The sequence below is a fragment of the Oppia nitens genome, unplaced genomic scaffold (assembly GCF_028296485.1).
Source record: "Oppia nitens isolate AA-2021 unplaced genomic scaffold, nextdenovo-longstitch-racon4-pilon3 scaffold21_pilon_pilon_pilon, whole genome shotgun sequence".
Lineage (NCBI taxonomy): Eukaryota > Metazoa > Arthropoda > Arachnida > Sarcoptiformes > Oppiidae > Oppia > Oppia nitens.
This window is the reverse complement of record NW_026533201.1, coordinates 1-16,222: the sequence shown is the minus strand read 5'-3', so window position 1 is coordinate 16,222 and position 16,222 is coordinate 1. Positions and strand designations below refer to the sequence as shown.

The following is a 16,222-nucleotide window of genomic DNA, read 5'->3' as shown; positions in this document are numbered from 1 at the left end:
TAAATAATAATAATGATTAAATCAAAAAAAACTTATTAGTATTAGTAATAGTTATTAGTAATTGTAGTCAAATAAACATAATAGTAAAGTCACTGATTAATAAAATATTAAATTATTTATATACAGTAAAAAATATTAATTAAGTAAAAAATAATTTTTTTAAAATTATAATTAAAACTAAATTAAATAAATTTATTAAATTATAAGTTTTTAAATATGAAATTAATAAAAACTAGATAATAGTCGCCAATTTAAATATGTTTACAGTATATATATAATATAAATTAGGATATTTTTTAATATTTAAGAAAAAATAAATATATAAATATTAATTAATTAATTTATAATATAATTTGTATTAATTATTGAGAAAAATTTATAATTAAAAACTAAATTAAATAAATTTATTAAATTATAAGTTTTTAAATATGAAATTAATAAAAACTAGATAATAGTCGCCAATTTAAATATGTTTACAGTATATATATAATATAAATTAGGATATTTTTTAATATTTAAGAAAAAATAAATATATAAATATTAATTAATTTATAATATAATTTGTATTAATTATTGAGAAAAATTTATAATTAAAAACTAATAAATCAAACAATACCGGCATCACTGGCCAGTGTATAAAAAATTGACAATTTGTTTGCCAGCAAACTGTCGGGTTCGGCAAACTCGGCTACCCGTCCGCTGTCGAGGACTAACACCCGATCGGAGTCCATAATTGTATTGATTCGGTGGGCAATCGTTAGGACAGTCGACGAACTAAACTCTTGACGTATGGTTTGCTGTATGAGTGCATCGGTTTCGATGTCGACAGTAGCCGTGGCCTCATCGAGGATAAGGATATGAGTGTTACGTAACAGAGCCCGTGCCAGACATATGAGCTGTCGTTGACCAACACTCATGTTATCACCCGATTCGGCGACCGACCAGTCGAGTCCCCGATCATTGGCGGCAACAAATTCTTTGAGATGCGACTGATCTAACACTGTCCACAAGTGATCGTCGGAAAACTGGCCAAACGGATCCAAATTGAAGCGAATTGTACCCGAAAATAGTATGGGTTCTTGAGGTATAATTGTTAGCCGAGAGCGCAACTCGTGTAGACCTAACCGTCCGATATCTATGCCATCAATGACTATCCGACCCATTGCTGGTTCAATGAGCCTAAACAGAGCCAAAGTTAGCGATGACTTTCCAGCACCGGTTCGGCCAACAATACCTATCTGTTATTTAAAAAATAATAATATTAAATAAGTGATTTAGAATTATTGTAAATTAATTTTTAAAAAATAATTTAAAATCTAAAAATTATTAGCATTAATATTTTTATTTTACTTAAAATTAATTAAATGTTATGTTTATAGAAGATAACTATAATTTATTTTAGTTATACAGTAGGTATAGATTTATTTATAAGTTATATATAAAATATACTTCAAATAATAATAATACCTTTTCTCCCGGTTTAATATTGACATCAATATCATTGAGTATCAAATCCAATCCAATCCAATATCTGGTGGCATAACCCTCAAACCTAACGGATCCCCTGTCGGGCCAGTTATCGGCTAACGGGTAGTCATCATCACATCGATGCCAATCGGATTCACTTTCCAATCGACAGTATTCGTCAATACGTTCGACTGAAACCATATTGTTTTCCAACTGTGAAAACGATTTGATAAACTGGTCTAAAATTAGTGTCAACGACAGTGCATAGGATAGGGATAGTCCTATATCGCTGCCGGTTAGACTGCCTTTCCCCAGTACGGCAAACAGTGCGGCAAAAAATAACAGACAATTGCTGAGTGATGTCAACCAAATCTGTAGACAACTGTTTGCTACAACATTAGGATAGAGACACATCTGATTGATGTCTACTCGTCTATCGGATTCCCGTACAAACCGATCGATACACTTGTAGGCCCTAATGCTGGACAAACCGGCCAATGTTTGACCAAAATGTGAATATATTGGCGATCGTGTAGTCGACTCTAAACTATGAGTTTATTTTATATTGTATTTTATTATTATTATTATTAAAACAGACTTAAATGCTTACCGTTTTAGTTGTCGTGAAGTTTTAATATAAATAAACTAAAACAAAATAACAAAACAAAAATAATTAATAATAAATATATAAATATAGTTTAAATAATCTAACCTGGACTACATAGTAAATAACAGCTACCAGTGCCAGTGGTGCCAAAAACAATGGTGTCTTTATAGATATCGTTACTATTATACCAATCAATTGTAAAAAGGCATCTATTGTTATACTTTTTGTTGTTGTTTTTTTTGTTAGTTAAACAATAATAATATTAATAATAAAGTAATATTAAAAAAAGTTTATATTTATATTTATTATATTTATATTTAAATTAGATATAAATATAATAATATAATATACTGTATATATATATATAATTAATTAATTAATTATTAAATCAATTAAATACTTGATAGTAAACAGTAGCGATCGATCCATAACATCGGTGTCGTTACCAAATCGGTTCATCAGTCGGCCGATTGGTGTCCTATCGAAGTAATTCATCGGTGAATGCATTACACTCGACAACAGTTGCCGGTGTAGACGAGTGGAGGCCCGACGTATACCGTAGACAATAAACAAACGGCTGGTCAATGTTGTAACAATAGTAGCGCCGACAAAGATACTAAAAATGGCCAAATAATAGTAGTAGTCGTTAGTAGTAGTAGTAGTAGTATTAGCCGATGATTGTTGGCTACTACTGGTATTGATGTCAATATTGTTGCTAAATATTGATAACCAAAACGATGAACCAAACAGTAGGCCATTGTATGTGATTATTGACAATAGGAAACCCAGTGAACAGTACGGACCTAAATGTTTGGCATATTTCATGTAAAGCTAAGATAACAAAAAAATTAATGAAAAATAATTATTGTAAAATTATATTAATTAATTAAATAAAGTTTGTGAGTGTGTATGTGTGTGGGCGGGTGGGTATTATTATTGGTAATACCTACACTAAATTTGACCTGGCCAATTTCTACCGTTTCCTCATTAGTCAATGTTTTTTGAATGTTGTTGTTGTCGTTAATGGGTTTTACAATAGTATAAATATTATTACTATTAATATTATTAATATTATTATTATCATCGCAATCATCATTAAAATAATCGATACTAATATTATCTGTATTTTTATCAATAGTATTATCAGATAAATATTGTTGAATTAATTCGGAAAAATAACAATCATTTTCCAATAGATTATCATAAGTACCGACACTTGTAATTATGCCGTCTTTTATGACAACAATTAGGTCGACATCGGGTAATACAAACAATTGATTTGTTACTAATAAACGGGTTTTATTGTTGAGAATACCGGTTCTCGAGTCGAGTACTTTTCTGACAATTGTTTTGGCCACATGACTGTCCACTGAATTAAAAATATATATGTTTTTAGTTGTTTGTTGGTATAGTAAATAAAATTATTATTATTATATTATAACTAAATACCAGCAGAAAGTGGATCGTCGAGTAAGTATAGATCGGCACCGGAATAGACAGCTCGGGCTAAACTGACTCTTTGTTTTTGACCGCCACTCAGATTAACACCCTTTTCGCCGATCACTGTCTGATCGCCGTCTGGCAGCTGTAGTAAGTCCTCTATGAGTGCACACATGTCGAGCACCTGATCATACAGTTCCCTGTTCATGGGTTTACCAAACAATATATTCTCTTTGATCGTACAGTTCAATATCCAGGCCTGTTGTGGTACATAAGCTATACTAATACCAGACCTAATGTTGACTCTACCCTTACCGTCACTTATCAGATTCATATCGCCAAACAGGGCCGACATCAATGAACTCTTACCGGACCCGACACTGCCTACTATTGCCACAAACTGTCCATCAATTACTTTGAGATTAATATTATGTAAAATCGGTTTATTATTATTATTATCACTATTAATACTATTTATATCTGATTCCCAATTAAACGATGCATTTTCAACATTAATCAAACAATTATTATTTGATATATTGTTTTCAATATAATTCAAGTGTTCATCACTATTGAGAAACTGTTCAATACGTTTGAATGATACGTATATCTGAAATTAATTATTAAATAGTATAAAAAAAATAAATATATAAATTAAATTAATTATAAATTATAATATAAAATAATTTGACTTTTATCTATGATGTACTAACTATTATTATTATTATTAAACATATTTACAGATTTTTAACAATTAAAAAAATAATTAATTAAGTGCTTTAAGTTATTTATTATGCTTTTTATACAAATTTTATAGTTTGTATAGTTACCAATGTAATTGCATTAAACGTTATTGGCAATGTAAACATTATCTGCCTGACCAAATTAAACAATGCCAGCGATACAAATATTTTTGATGCATTTATTTGGTGCAGTTGGTCACCCTGATTGATGGCCACATACGTACAATAGGTTATCAATTGGAAAATTAATGGACTGGTAAAACTTAATACAATATAAACGGTAATCGATTGGCCAAATCTAACAAATTTGTCCAACTCTTTGGTCCTAATTTTTTCAACTAAACCCATAAACGCCTCCTCCCAGGCATACAACTGAGTATTTTAATTATTAATAAAAAAAATTTAAATTATAAAATATTTTTATTAAATTAAATACTTTTAAAATTTTAATTCCGTTAAGTATTTCGTTCATCAAGTTTTGACGTTTGTCTTTGATTGACATCAATTGGTTAGTCAATAGTACAGTATATAAACCGACTAAAACATTGATGATAAGCGATACCAACATATAGGATAGGCCGACAAATGTGGCCACACCTAATTGTAGGTATAACAGATAGACGGCTATTATGAGTTGAATAGGATTTGATAGTATTGTAATCAGATTTACGGTTTCATCTTAATTTATAAAAGAGATAATTGAAATAATTGATAAAAAATATGAAAAAATATGAAAAAATATGAAAAAATATGAAAAAATATGAAAAAAATATGAAAAAAATAATTGAAAATATGAAAAACTAATTAACCGCTAATTCGTTGGCAATCAATGGCCATAATGTTGACTATTTCACCGGTAGGTGTGCGCCGTTTGGCACTATTACTCAGCACTAGTGACTTGCGATAGACGGCTGATGTTAGACACGATTTAATACGTAAACCTTTATATAATTCAATCAAATAAAGAAATATCAAATTTTAATCACATAATTAATTAATTATTTATATATATATTTTATGTAAATCATTAATTACATGTTGAACCGATATACTCGCTAAACATTGCCTGAACAATGGCAGCGATAACATTGATGGCCAACAATAGTATAGTATAGACATAGCCGTGCCATTGGGGAGCACCGGGATCTTCAATAAACTTAATCATTAAACTATTTTTAAAAATAAATAATTATTTACAAAAAAAAATAAAAAAAAAATAAAACTAATATATAATATATTAAGTTATATTAACTTTAATATGCATTTAAACAATATTTAAAAGTTTATAAATAATAATACCAAAAAAATTTATAAAACAAAACAATTTACAATTTATAATTAAATAAACATGGACATACTGTAGTATAATAGGCGATACCATTTGCAAACAATATGATAGTATACAAAACAATAGTGACCAAATAATTTTTGGCAAATATAGTTTAGTAATAATGATAAACAAATTTCTAGTATTACCATGTTTAATTTTATTAGTATTATTATTTTTATAATTATATATAGTGTTAGTATTTATAATATGTTTAGCCGATTTTGATGATGATGTTAATGGTGACCATTGTTTCAAAAAACGATTATAATTATAGAGAGTACTGTCCTCCCGGCGCAGTGCCCATAGATCGTCAAATACTAGTGACTTGTTTAGCCAACCTTTCAATAGTAGCCGATTTACCCACTGATAGGTTATACGCGATGCATAGGATGCGCCCGATTTGGGACAAACAGTATGTTTAGTCCATAAGTCGGAGTCAGTATCGGTATAAAAGTTGTTGCAATTTTCTAGTGGCAATTGATCGGCAAATGTACAGTAGATTAATAGACAGACAGTTAGTACAAAATTTATACAATAGAGTATGAATTCATAATTTTCTAGCATATTATGAGTGGCATATGTAGCCAGTGATAGACCACTTAAAATAGTATCCAATAATAGGTATAACCAAATCCAACCACTGGTCGTAATACCTGATAATTGGTGAATGAAAAACACAAAACAAAGCTCTAGTCTTGTAATGGTTTGAATGGCAACGGCTATAATGTATGCCGTACTGGGACTGTCCGACCATTGATATTTGCGGCACAAACTCAATGCTAACATTGATATTAGGATACCAGTGCTGGCAATGGCCACAAACAATCTACTGGTGTTATATAAGTTCCATTTGATTACATTTTTATTGCTATCCATACGTATACTACTATTATATTTGTATAACATGTACGGTATGTATAACCACACGAACAGACTGGGTATCCATACGAACCATGTATTCAGCATACATGAGCTCAATGATGGTCTGGTAGTAAACCATACAATTTGTTTATCCTATTAGTTAAACATTAAACATAATTAAAGCATTAATTAGTTTTATTTGACTAATTTATTATTAATTATAATTATTGTATTAAATACTTACCAATAGTTTATCATTACATATACTTTCAAACATTATAATTTCGGAAACTAAATTTTTGTTAAATAAATATTGTTATTATTATTATTATTTTTTAAAAAATAATACATTTCAATTTAATCTTAACATTTAATACAATAATATATATATATATATATTTTTAATTAAATTTTATTACAATGAGACAACATATTTGCAAAAAAAACATTATTATTAATGACATTGAATGCTAAATAAATTGAATTTTTTTATCAATATATTAATATAATATTAATTAATTAACAATATAGTATTGTTAATATTTAAATGTTATTTCCTTAATATTTTTAAAACAAAAAATTATTTATATTATTAAAAAACAAAATATTAAATAAATAATATAACAGTACTGTATCTACAGTATATAATAAAAAAAAAATATTAATAATTATAATTATTTGCCGCACTGTTTGCCGTACTGGGGAAAGGCAGTCTAACCGGTGGTGATTTAGGATTATTATTATTATATATTTATTTATATTAAAACTCAATTAGTATTTATATTTTTTGTTTAATACTAAACTTTACATTAATCAAAAATAAAAAAAATTGATCTCAGGGGGTAAGGTGGCCTTACCCCTCTCAACCCCTCCCTATCGAAACACTGATATAAATTTATAACATACAAATATATAATAAATATTTAATTGTGTATTATCTAAAAAATACTATTAAATTGTTTATTATTATTATAATTATCAATATTTTGTTATTATTTTTTAGATTAATAAATTTATGATAATGAAATGTAATAAAATTGTATATATTTTATAATACAGTATTAAAAGTACTATTACTAATTGATTTGGTTTATTTTTTTATTTATTTGTTTATTTATTTTATTTTTAATTTATTTTTTTCTACTAATCATATAAACATATAATTAAAAAAAATATATTTTATTAATTAATTTTTTATTATTAATAATAATATTTATATAAATATTATAAATTAGAATTAATTGATTCATTCATTATTTATTTAGATAATTATTAAATTTATTTATTTAATTTTTAATATTATTTTTAGATACACACATTAGTTATAAACATTTTAATCAAATATGATTATTATTATAGTTAATTGATAATAAAAATTATAAATATATATTTTATAGATAATACTAATTAATCAATAAATGCTTAACAATTAATTTTATTGTTAAACTTTTAATTATAAATTATAGTTTATTTAAATTATGTGTTTTTTTTGTTTTTGAAATAATCATAAATAACAGATATATAGATAGATTAAAAATTAATTAGTTTTTTTAAAAAAACTAAAATCTAATCGCAAATTTAAAAATTTCGTACTTAAACAACACCAATGTTGATAATAAATTTTTATAATTTAAAACTAGTTTATTTTTAAAAAAAAACAAATTTTCAATTATTGTAATTTATTATTGAATTATTAAAAAAATAATGTTTGAAAATATATGCAGTGATAAGTTATTCGTAAGTATAAACTAAAAAATAATAATTTTAAAAATAGCTATAAAGTGAAAAAAAAATTATCATAAATTTTTATAAATTTATGATAATTTAATATACAATTAGGATAAACAAATTGTATGGTTTACTACAAGACCAACACTGAGCTCATGTATGCTCAACACATGGTTCGTATGGATTCCCTGTCTGTTCATGTGGTTATACATACCGAACCTGTTATACAAATACATCATTGGCCGCACAGGTGTTAATAAAAATGTTATCAAATGGAACTTATATAACATTAGTAGACTGTTTGTGGCCATTGTCAGCACTGGTATCCTAATAGCAATGTTAGCATTGAGTTTGTGTCGCAAATATCAATGGTCGGACAGTCCCAGTACGGCATACATTATAGCCGTTGCCATACAAACAATCACAAGACTAGCGCTTTGTTTTGTGTTTTTCGTTCACCGATTGTCCGGTATTACGACCAATGGTTGGATTTGGTTATACCTATTATTGGACACTATTTTAAGTGGTCTATCATTGGCTACATATGCTACACAAGATATACTATATAACTATGAATTTATACTCTATTGTATAAAGTTTGCGCTAACTGTTTGTCTGTTAATCTACTGTACATTTTCCGATCAATTGCCACCAGAAAATAGCAACAATTATACCGACACTGACTCCGACTTATGGACCAAACATACTGTTTGTCCCAAATCGGGCGCATCCTATGCATCGCGTATAACATACCAATGGGTGAATAGATTACTAATAAAAGGTTGGCTAAACAAGTCATTAGTATTTGATGATCTATGGGCACTGCGCCGGGAGGACAGTAGTGGCTATAACTATAGGCGCTTTTTAAAACAATGGTCACCATTATCATCATCATTATCATCGGCTAAACATATAAACCTTAATAATAGTAGTAATGATAAAATTAAACATGGTAATAATAATAATAATAGAAATTTGTTTGCCATTATTACAAAACTATATTTGCCAAAAATTATTTGGTCACTATTGTTTAATATACTATCGTATTGTTTGCAAATGGGATCGCCAATTATTTTACTGTATGTCCCTATTTATATATTACTTTTATAAAAATAACTTTTAGATACTTATTAAAAAATAGTATTTAATTATTTATACATTCAATTTGTTTTATTTTTAAATTTTTTCCAAGATTAATGATTCAGTTTATTGAAGATCCCGGTGCTCCTCAATGGCACGGCTATGTCTATACTATACTATTGTTGGCCATCAATGTTATCGCAGCCATTGTTCAGGCAATGTTTAGCGAGTATTTGGGATCTACATGTAAAATAATAATTCAAAAAATAATTAATAAACTTATTTTTAATTAATAAGTTTATAGTTTTTTTGGTTTTTAAAAAATTTTATTTATTTAAAGGTTTACGTATTAAATCGTGTCTAACATCAGCCGTCTATCGCAAGTCACTAGTGCTGAGCAATAGTGCCAAACGGCGCACACCTACCGGTGAAATAGTCAACATTATGGCCATTGATTGCCAACGAATTAGCGGTTAATTAACTTTAATTATATTCATATTTTTTTGAATTTTTTTAAATATTAAAAATATTATATATTTATATATATATATATAGAACAAGCCGTCAATCTGCTAACAATACTATCAGATCCTATTCAATTGGTTATAGCCGTCTATGTTTTATATCTACAGTTAGGTGTGGCCACATTTGTCGGCCTATCCTATATGTTTGTATCGCTTATCATAAGTATTTTAGTCTCTTTATATACTGTATTATTGACTAAACAATTGATGTCAATCAAAGACAAACGTCAAAACTTGATGAACGAAATACTTAACGGAATTAAAGTTTTAAAAGTATTTTCATTTATTAATTTATTTTAATTGATTAAAATTTTTGATTAATTGTTATTTATTTTATTTTTTTGAATCAAAATCAATACACTCAGTTGTATGCCTGGGAGGAGGCGTTTATGGGTTTAGTTGAAAAAATTAGGACCAAAGAGTTGGACAAATTTTTTACATTTGGCAAATCGTTTATAGTTTATGTTGTTTTAAGTTATACCAGTCCAGCAATTGTCCAATTGATAACCTATTGTACGTATGTGGCCATCAATCAGGGTGACCAACTGAACCAAATAAATGCATCAAAAATATTTGTATCGCTGGCACTATTTAATTTGATCAGGCAGATAATGTTTTCTTTGCCACAATCGCTTAATGCAATTACCTTGGTAACTATTAATATAATTAAAAATATATATATATATTATTTTATTATTACCTATAATTTATTTATATCATATTACTATAATATTAATATTAATTGGTTTCAAAATATAAAAATTCAATTATTATTATTTGATTATTATAATGAATTAATATTTATGTAATGATTTTTTTTATTAATAGTAATATTAATATTAACTAAAATTTCAGATTTACGTATATTTTGTATTATATATTAGTTAATTAGTTAATAGTCTAATTATTTTATATTGTTTTTTAAATTATTTGAATATTCATGTCTATTTAATGTTAATTATTTTTTTCTAATAATACAATTAATAATTATTTCAGATTTACGTATCATTCAAACGTATTGAAAGGTTTCTCAATAGTGATGAACACTTGGATTATATTGAAAACAATATATCAAACAATTATATTATTAATGTTGAAAATGCATCGTTTAATTGGGAATCAGATACCAATAGTATTAGTAGTAGTAGTGATAATACTAATAATAGTCAACCGATTTTACATAATATTAATCTCAATATAATTGATGGCCAGTTTGTGGCAATAGTAGGCAGTGTCGGGTCCGGCAAAAGTTCACTGATGTCTGCTTTGTTTGGCGATATGGATCTGATTGGCAGTAATGGCAAAGTCAATGTTAGACCAGATATTAGTGTAGCCTATGTTCCACAACAGGCCTGGATATTGAACGATACAGTCAAAGAAAATATAGTGTTTGGTAAACCCATGGATCGAGTACTGTATGATCAGGTGCTCGAAACGTGTGCACTCAGGCATGATTTACACCAACTAGCCGACGGCGATCAGACAGTGATCGGCGAAAAGGGTGTTAATCTGAGTGGCAGGTCAAAAACAAAGAGTCAGTTTAGCCCGAGCTGTCTATTCCGGTGCCGATCTATACCTACTCGACGATCCACTGTCTGCCGGTATTTTGCTATATAATTATAATTATATTTTTTTTATAATGTGTTACTAAACAAAATAAATTTTTTTAATTTAGTGGACAGTCATGTGGGCAAACATATCGTCAGTAAAGTACTCGACTCGAGAACCGGTATTCTAAGCAATAAAACCCGTTTATTAGTAACAAATCAATTGTTTGTATTACCTGATGTCGACCTAATTGTTGTCATAAAAGACGGCATAATTACAAGTGTCGGTACTTATGATAATCTATTGGAAAATGATTGTTATTTTTCCGAATTAATACAACAATATTTAGCTGAAAGTAATAGTAGTGATGAAAATTTAAATAATTATAATAATATAGCTAATGCTAATTATTATAATAACTGTAACGATAATAATACTAATTGTAATACAATTGATACTATTGTAAAACTTATTAACAACAACAACAACAATTCAAAACATTGACTAATGAGGAAACGGTAGAAATTGGCCAGGTCAAATTTAGTGTAGGTATTACTAAATAAATAATACTTCACTAAATTAATACACATACACACTCACAAATCCTTTATTTAATTAATTAATATAATTTTACACAATTATTTTTCATTAATTTTTTTTGTTATCTTAGTTTTTACATGAAATACGCCAAACATTTAGGTCTCGTACTGTTCACTCGGGTTTTCTATTGTTCATTATCACATATTAATGGTCTACTGTTTGGTTCATCGTTATGGTAATCATTATTTAGGCAAATAATATTGACATCAATACTAGTAGTAGCTACCAATCATCGGCTAATATCTATTTTCACAGGCTACTAACGACTACTACTATTATTTAGTTATTTTTAGTAATTTTAAATGTGGATGCTACTATTGTTATTAAACATTGACCAGCCGTTTGTTTATTGCCTGACAGTATACGTCGGGCCTCCACTATCTACATGGGCAACTGTTGTCGAGTGTAATGCATTCACTGATGAATTACTTTCATAGATTACTAATCGGCCGACTGATGAACTGATTTTGCAATACATCGATGTTATGGATCGATCGCTACTGTTTACTATCAAGTTATTTAATTGATTTAATAATTAATTAATTAATTATATATATATAAAAGTATACAGTATATTATATTATTATATTTATATCTAATTTAAATATAAATATGTACAAATATAAACTTTTTTAATATTACTTTATTATTAATATTATTATTGTTTAACTAACAAAAAAAACAACAACAAAAGTAGCAACAATAGATGCCTTTTTACAATACATTGGTATAATAGTAACGATATCTATTAAAGACTTTCGATAATATTATCCACTGGCACTGGTAGCTGTTATTTTATTATATCCGTAGTTAGGTTAGATTATTTAAACTATATTTATATATTTATTATTAATTATTTTTGTTTTGTTATTTTATTTTTAGTTTATTTATATTAAAAACCCCACGACGGGTAACCCGTCCGGGTAAAACCCCCGTAAGTTATTTAAGTTCGTTTTAATAATAATAATAATAAAATACAATATAAAATAAACTCTATAGCCTAGAGTCGACTACACGACCGCCAATACATTCACATTTTGGTCAAACATTGTTTGGTTTGTTCAGCATTAGGGCCTACAAGTGTAGCCGACTCGGCTTGTAATGGGGAATCCGATAGACGAGTAGATTATCAATCAGATGTGTCTCTATCCTAATGTTGTAGCAGAAACAGTTATCCATAGATTGGGTTGACATCAATCAGCAATTGTCTGTTATTTTTTGCCGCACTGTTTGCCGTACTGGGGAAAGGCAGTCTAATCGGCAGCGATATAGGACTATCCCTATCCTATGCACCTGTCGTTGACACTAATTTTAGACTAGCTTATCAAATCAGCTTCACAGTTGGAAAACAATATGGAATTTCTTGTCGAACGTATTGACGAATACTGTCGGATTGGTGTAACTCCGATTGGCATCGATGTGATGATGACTTCTTGTTAGCCGATAACTGAGCCTCGATTAGGGGATCTCGTTAGGTTTGGAGGGGTATGCCACCAGATATTGGATTGGATTGGATTTGATATTTCAAATTTTATTGATGTCAATATTAAACTGGGAGAGCGTATTGTTATTATTTGAAGTATATTTTATATATAACTTATAAATAAATCTATACCTACTGTATAACTAAAATAAATTATAGTTATCTTCTATAAACATAATATTTAATTACTCTTAAGTAAAATAAAAATATTAATACTAATAATTTTTAGATTTTAAATTATTTTTTAAAAATTACTATACAATAATTCTAAATCACTTATTTAATATTTATTATTTTTTAAATAACAGATATGTATCTGTTGGCCGAACCGGTGCTGGAATCAGTCATCGCTAAACTTTAGCTCTAAGGCTCACTGAACCAGCAATGGGTCGGATAGTCATTGATGGCATAGATTATCGGGACGGTTAGGTCTACACGAGTTGCGCTCTCGGCTAATAATTATACCTAAAGAATCCACACTTATTTTCGGGTACAGCGTTTTCAATTTGGATCCGTCAATGTTTTCCCGACGACGACTTGTGGACAAAAGATCAGTCGCATCTCAAAAAAGAATTTGTTGCCGCCAATGATCGGGGATTCGACCGGTCGGTCGCCGAATCGGGTGATATCATTAGTGTTACATACCACGACAGCTCATATGTCTGCCACGGCCTCTGTTACGTAACGCTCATATCCTTTGTCCCCTATTTTGCCTTTACGGCTACTGTCGACATCGAAACCGATGCACTCATACAGCAAACCATACGTCAAGAGTTTAGTTCGTCGACTGTCTCGGTCGATTGCCCACCGAATCGTCATACAATCACGGACTCTGATCGGGCGTTAGTCCGCCGACAAAGGACGCGGTGGCCGAGTTTGCCGAACTGAGAGAATTGTTGGCAAACAAATTGTCAATTTTTTATATATTTCCAGTTATATGTATTGTTTGTTTACGCCTATTAGTTTTTAATTATAAATTTTTTCTTCAATAATTAATACAAATTATATTATAAATTAATTAATATTTATATATTTATTTTTTCTTAAATATTAAAAGATATCCTAATTGTATTATATATATAATGTAAACATATTTAAATTAAATGATTATTATCTAGTTTTTATTAATTTCATATTTAAAAACTTATAATTTAATAAATTTATTTAATTTAGTTTTTAATTATAAATTTTTCTCAATAATTAATACAAATTATATTATAAATTATTTCTAATTAATATTTATAGAGATATTTATTTTCCTTCACGTTAAAAAATATCCTAATTTATATTACCCGTAAACATATTTAAATTAAGGACTATTATCTAGTTTTTATTAATTTCATTATTTAAAAACTTATAATTTAATAAATTTATTTAATTTTATTTTAATTATAATTTTAAAAAAATTATTTTTTATTTAATTAATATTTTTTATTGTATATAAATAATTTAATATTTTATTAATCAGTGACTTTATTTATTATACTTATTTGACTACAATTACTAATAACTATTACTAATACTAATAAGTTTTTTTGATTTAATCATTATTATTATTTAGTTGAATTTTAAAAATAATTATTATTAGTTTTAACTATTATATTTGTAATTTAAATTATATAATATATATAATTAAAATAATTTATATGAATTCTAGTGATTTCAAAAATATATAATATATAATTTATATATATCATTAAATTAATTAATATAAAAATCAGAGTTAGGCATTCAATTTATTGTTAACTACCCGTTAGCCGATAACTGGCTCCGACAGGGATCAGTTAGGTTTGAGAGTTATGCCACTAGATATGGGGTTGGATTAGATTTGGTACTCATTGATATAATGCTATAATTTAAATTACAAATAGGTAATAGTTAAAACTAATAATTTTTAAATTATTTATTATAAATTACAACTAAATACCTATAATAATGATTAAATTCAAAAAATTTATTAAATATTAGTATATAGTTATTAGTAATTAGTCACTAAATATAATAGTACTAAGTCACTGATATAATAAAATATTAAATTATAATTATGATATGCAAAAATATTAATTTAGTTTTAATTATAATTTTTATTAATAAAAATTATTTTTACTTAATTAATAATTTTTTACTGTATATAAATAATTTAATATTTTATTAATCAGTGACTGGAAAGTTATCGCTAACTTTAGCCTTATTTAGGCTCATTGATTAGCAATTACTCAGATAATTATTGACGGTATAGATATCTAATACACAAGTTTTTTGATTTAACCATTATACCTCAAGAACCCATACTATTATTGAAATTCGCTTAAAAATAATTATTATTGACCAGTTTTAACTATTATATTTGTAAATTTAAATTATAGCATTATATAAGTGATCGGGGACTCGACTGTACGGTCGCCGAATTTAACATGATTGTTGGTCAACGACAGCTCATATATAATATATAATTTATATATATCATTACAATTAATAATATAAAATCAGAGTTAATTCAATTTATTGCCCATTAACTAATTCACAATTATGGACTCCGATCGGGTTTAGTAAATTAAATTAATAACAGTTTTTGGCATTAAATAATAATTAATTTTAAAATATATAATATTTCATATATATAAATTATTAAAAATAATATTATAATTAATTAGGTTTTTATTAATTAATATATATATATAATATATTTAATAAATATATATATATATATATATATATACTAATTAATTATATATATATATATATATATATATATATATATTTATATAAATATAACCTTAACTATATATATATATTTAATTTATTAAAAAT

The 16,222-nt window shown here is 26.9% G+C and overlaps 2 protein-coding genes across 2 annotated transcripts; one reads left to right on the top strand and one right to left on the bottom strand.

The window, feature by feature from the left end:
- Nucleotides 1-605: 605 nt before the first annotated feature.
- On the bottom strand, nucleotides 606-6,725 carry LOC128953318 (ATP-binding cassette sub-family C member 3-like). Its single transcript, XM_054298805.1, has 12 exons — nucleotides 6,693-6,725; nucleotides 5,832-6,601; nucleotides 5,293-5,426; nucleotides 5,067-5,198; nucleotides 4,694-4,935; nucleotides 4,345-4,629; nucleotides 3,986-4,124; nucleotides 3,524-3,928; nucleotides 3,289-3,443; nucleotides 2,475-2,905; nucleotides 1,468-2,014; nucleotides 606-1,238 (listed from the first exon to the last, which is right to left on the bottom strand). The coding sequence occupies exons 1-12, from the start codon at nucleotides 6,723-6,725 to the stop codon at nucleotides 606-608; spliced, it is 3,906 nt and encodes a 1,301-aa protein (XP_054154780.1).
- Nucleotides 6,726-8,152: 1,427 nt separating this feature from the next.
- Nucleotides 8,153-8,924, top strand: LOC128953317 (multidrug resistance-associated protein 1-like). The gene is made up of 3 exons (XM_054298804.1): nucleotides 8,153-8,185; nucleotides 8,288-8,785; nucleotides 8,832-8,924. The coding sequence occupies exons 1-3, from the start codon at nucleotides 8,153-8,155 to the stop codon at nucleotides 8,922-8,924; spliced, it is 624 nt and encodes a 207-aa protein (XP_054154779.1).
- Nucleotides 8,925-16,222: the final 7,298 nt, after the last annotated feature.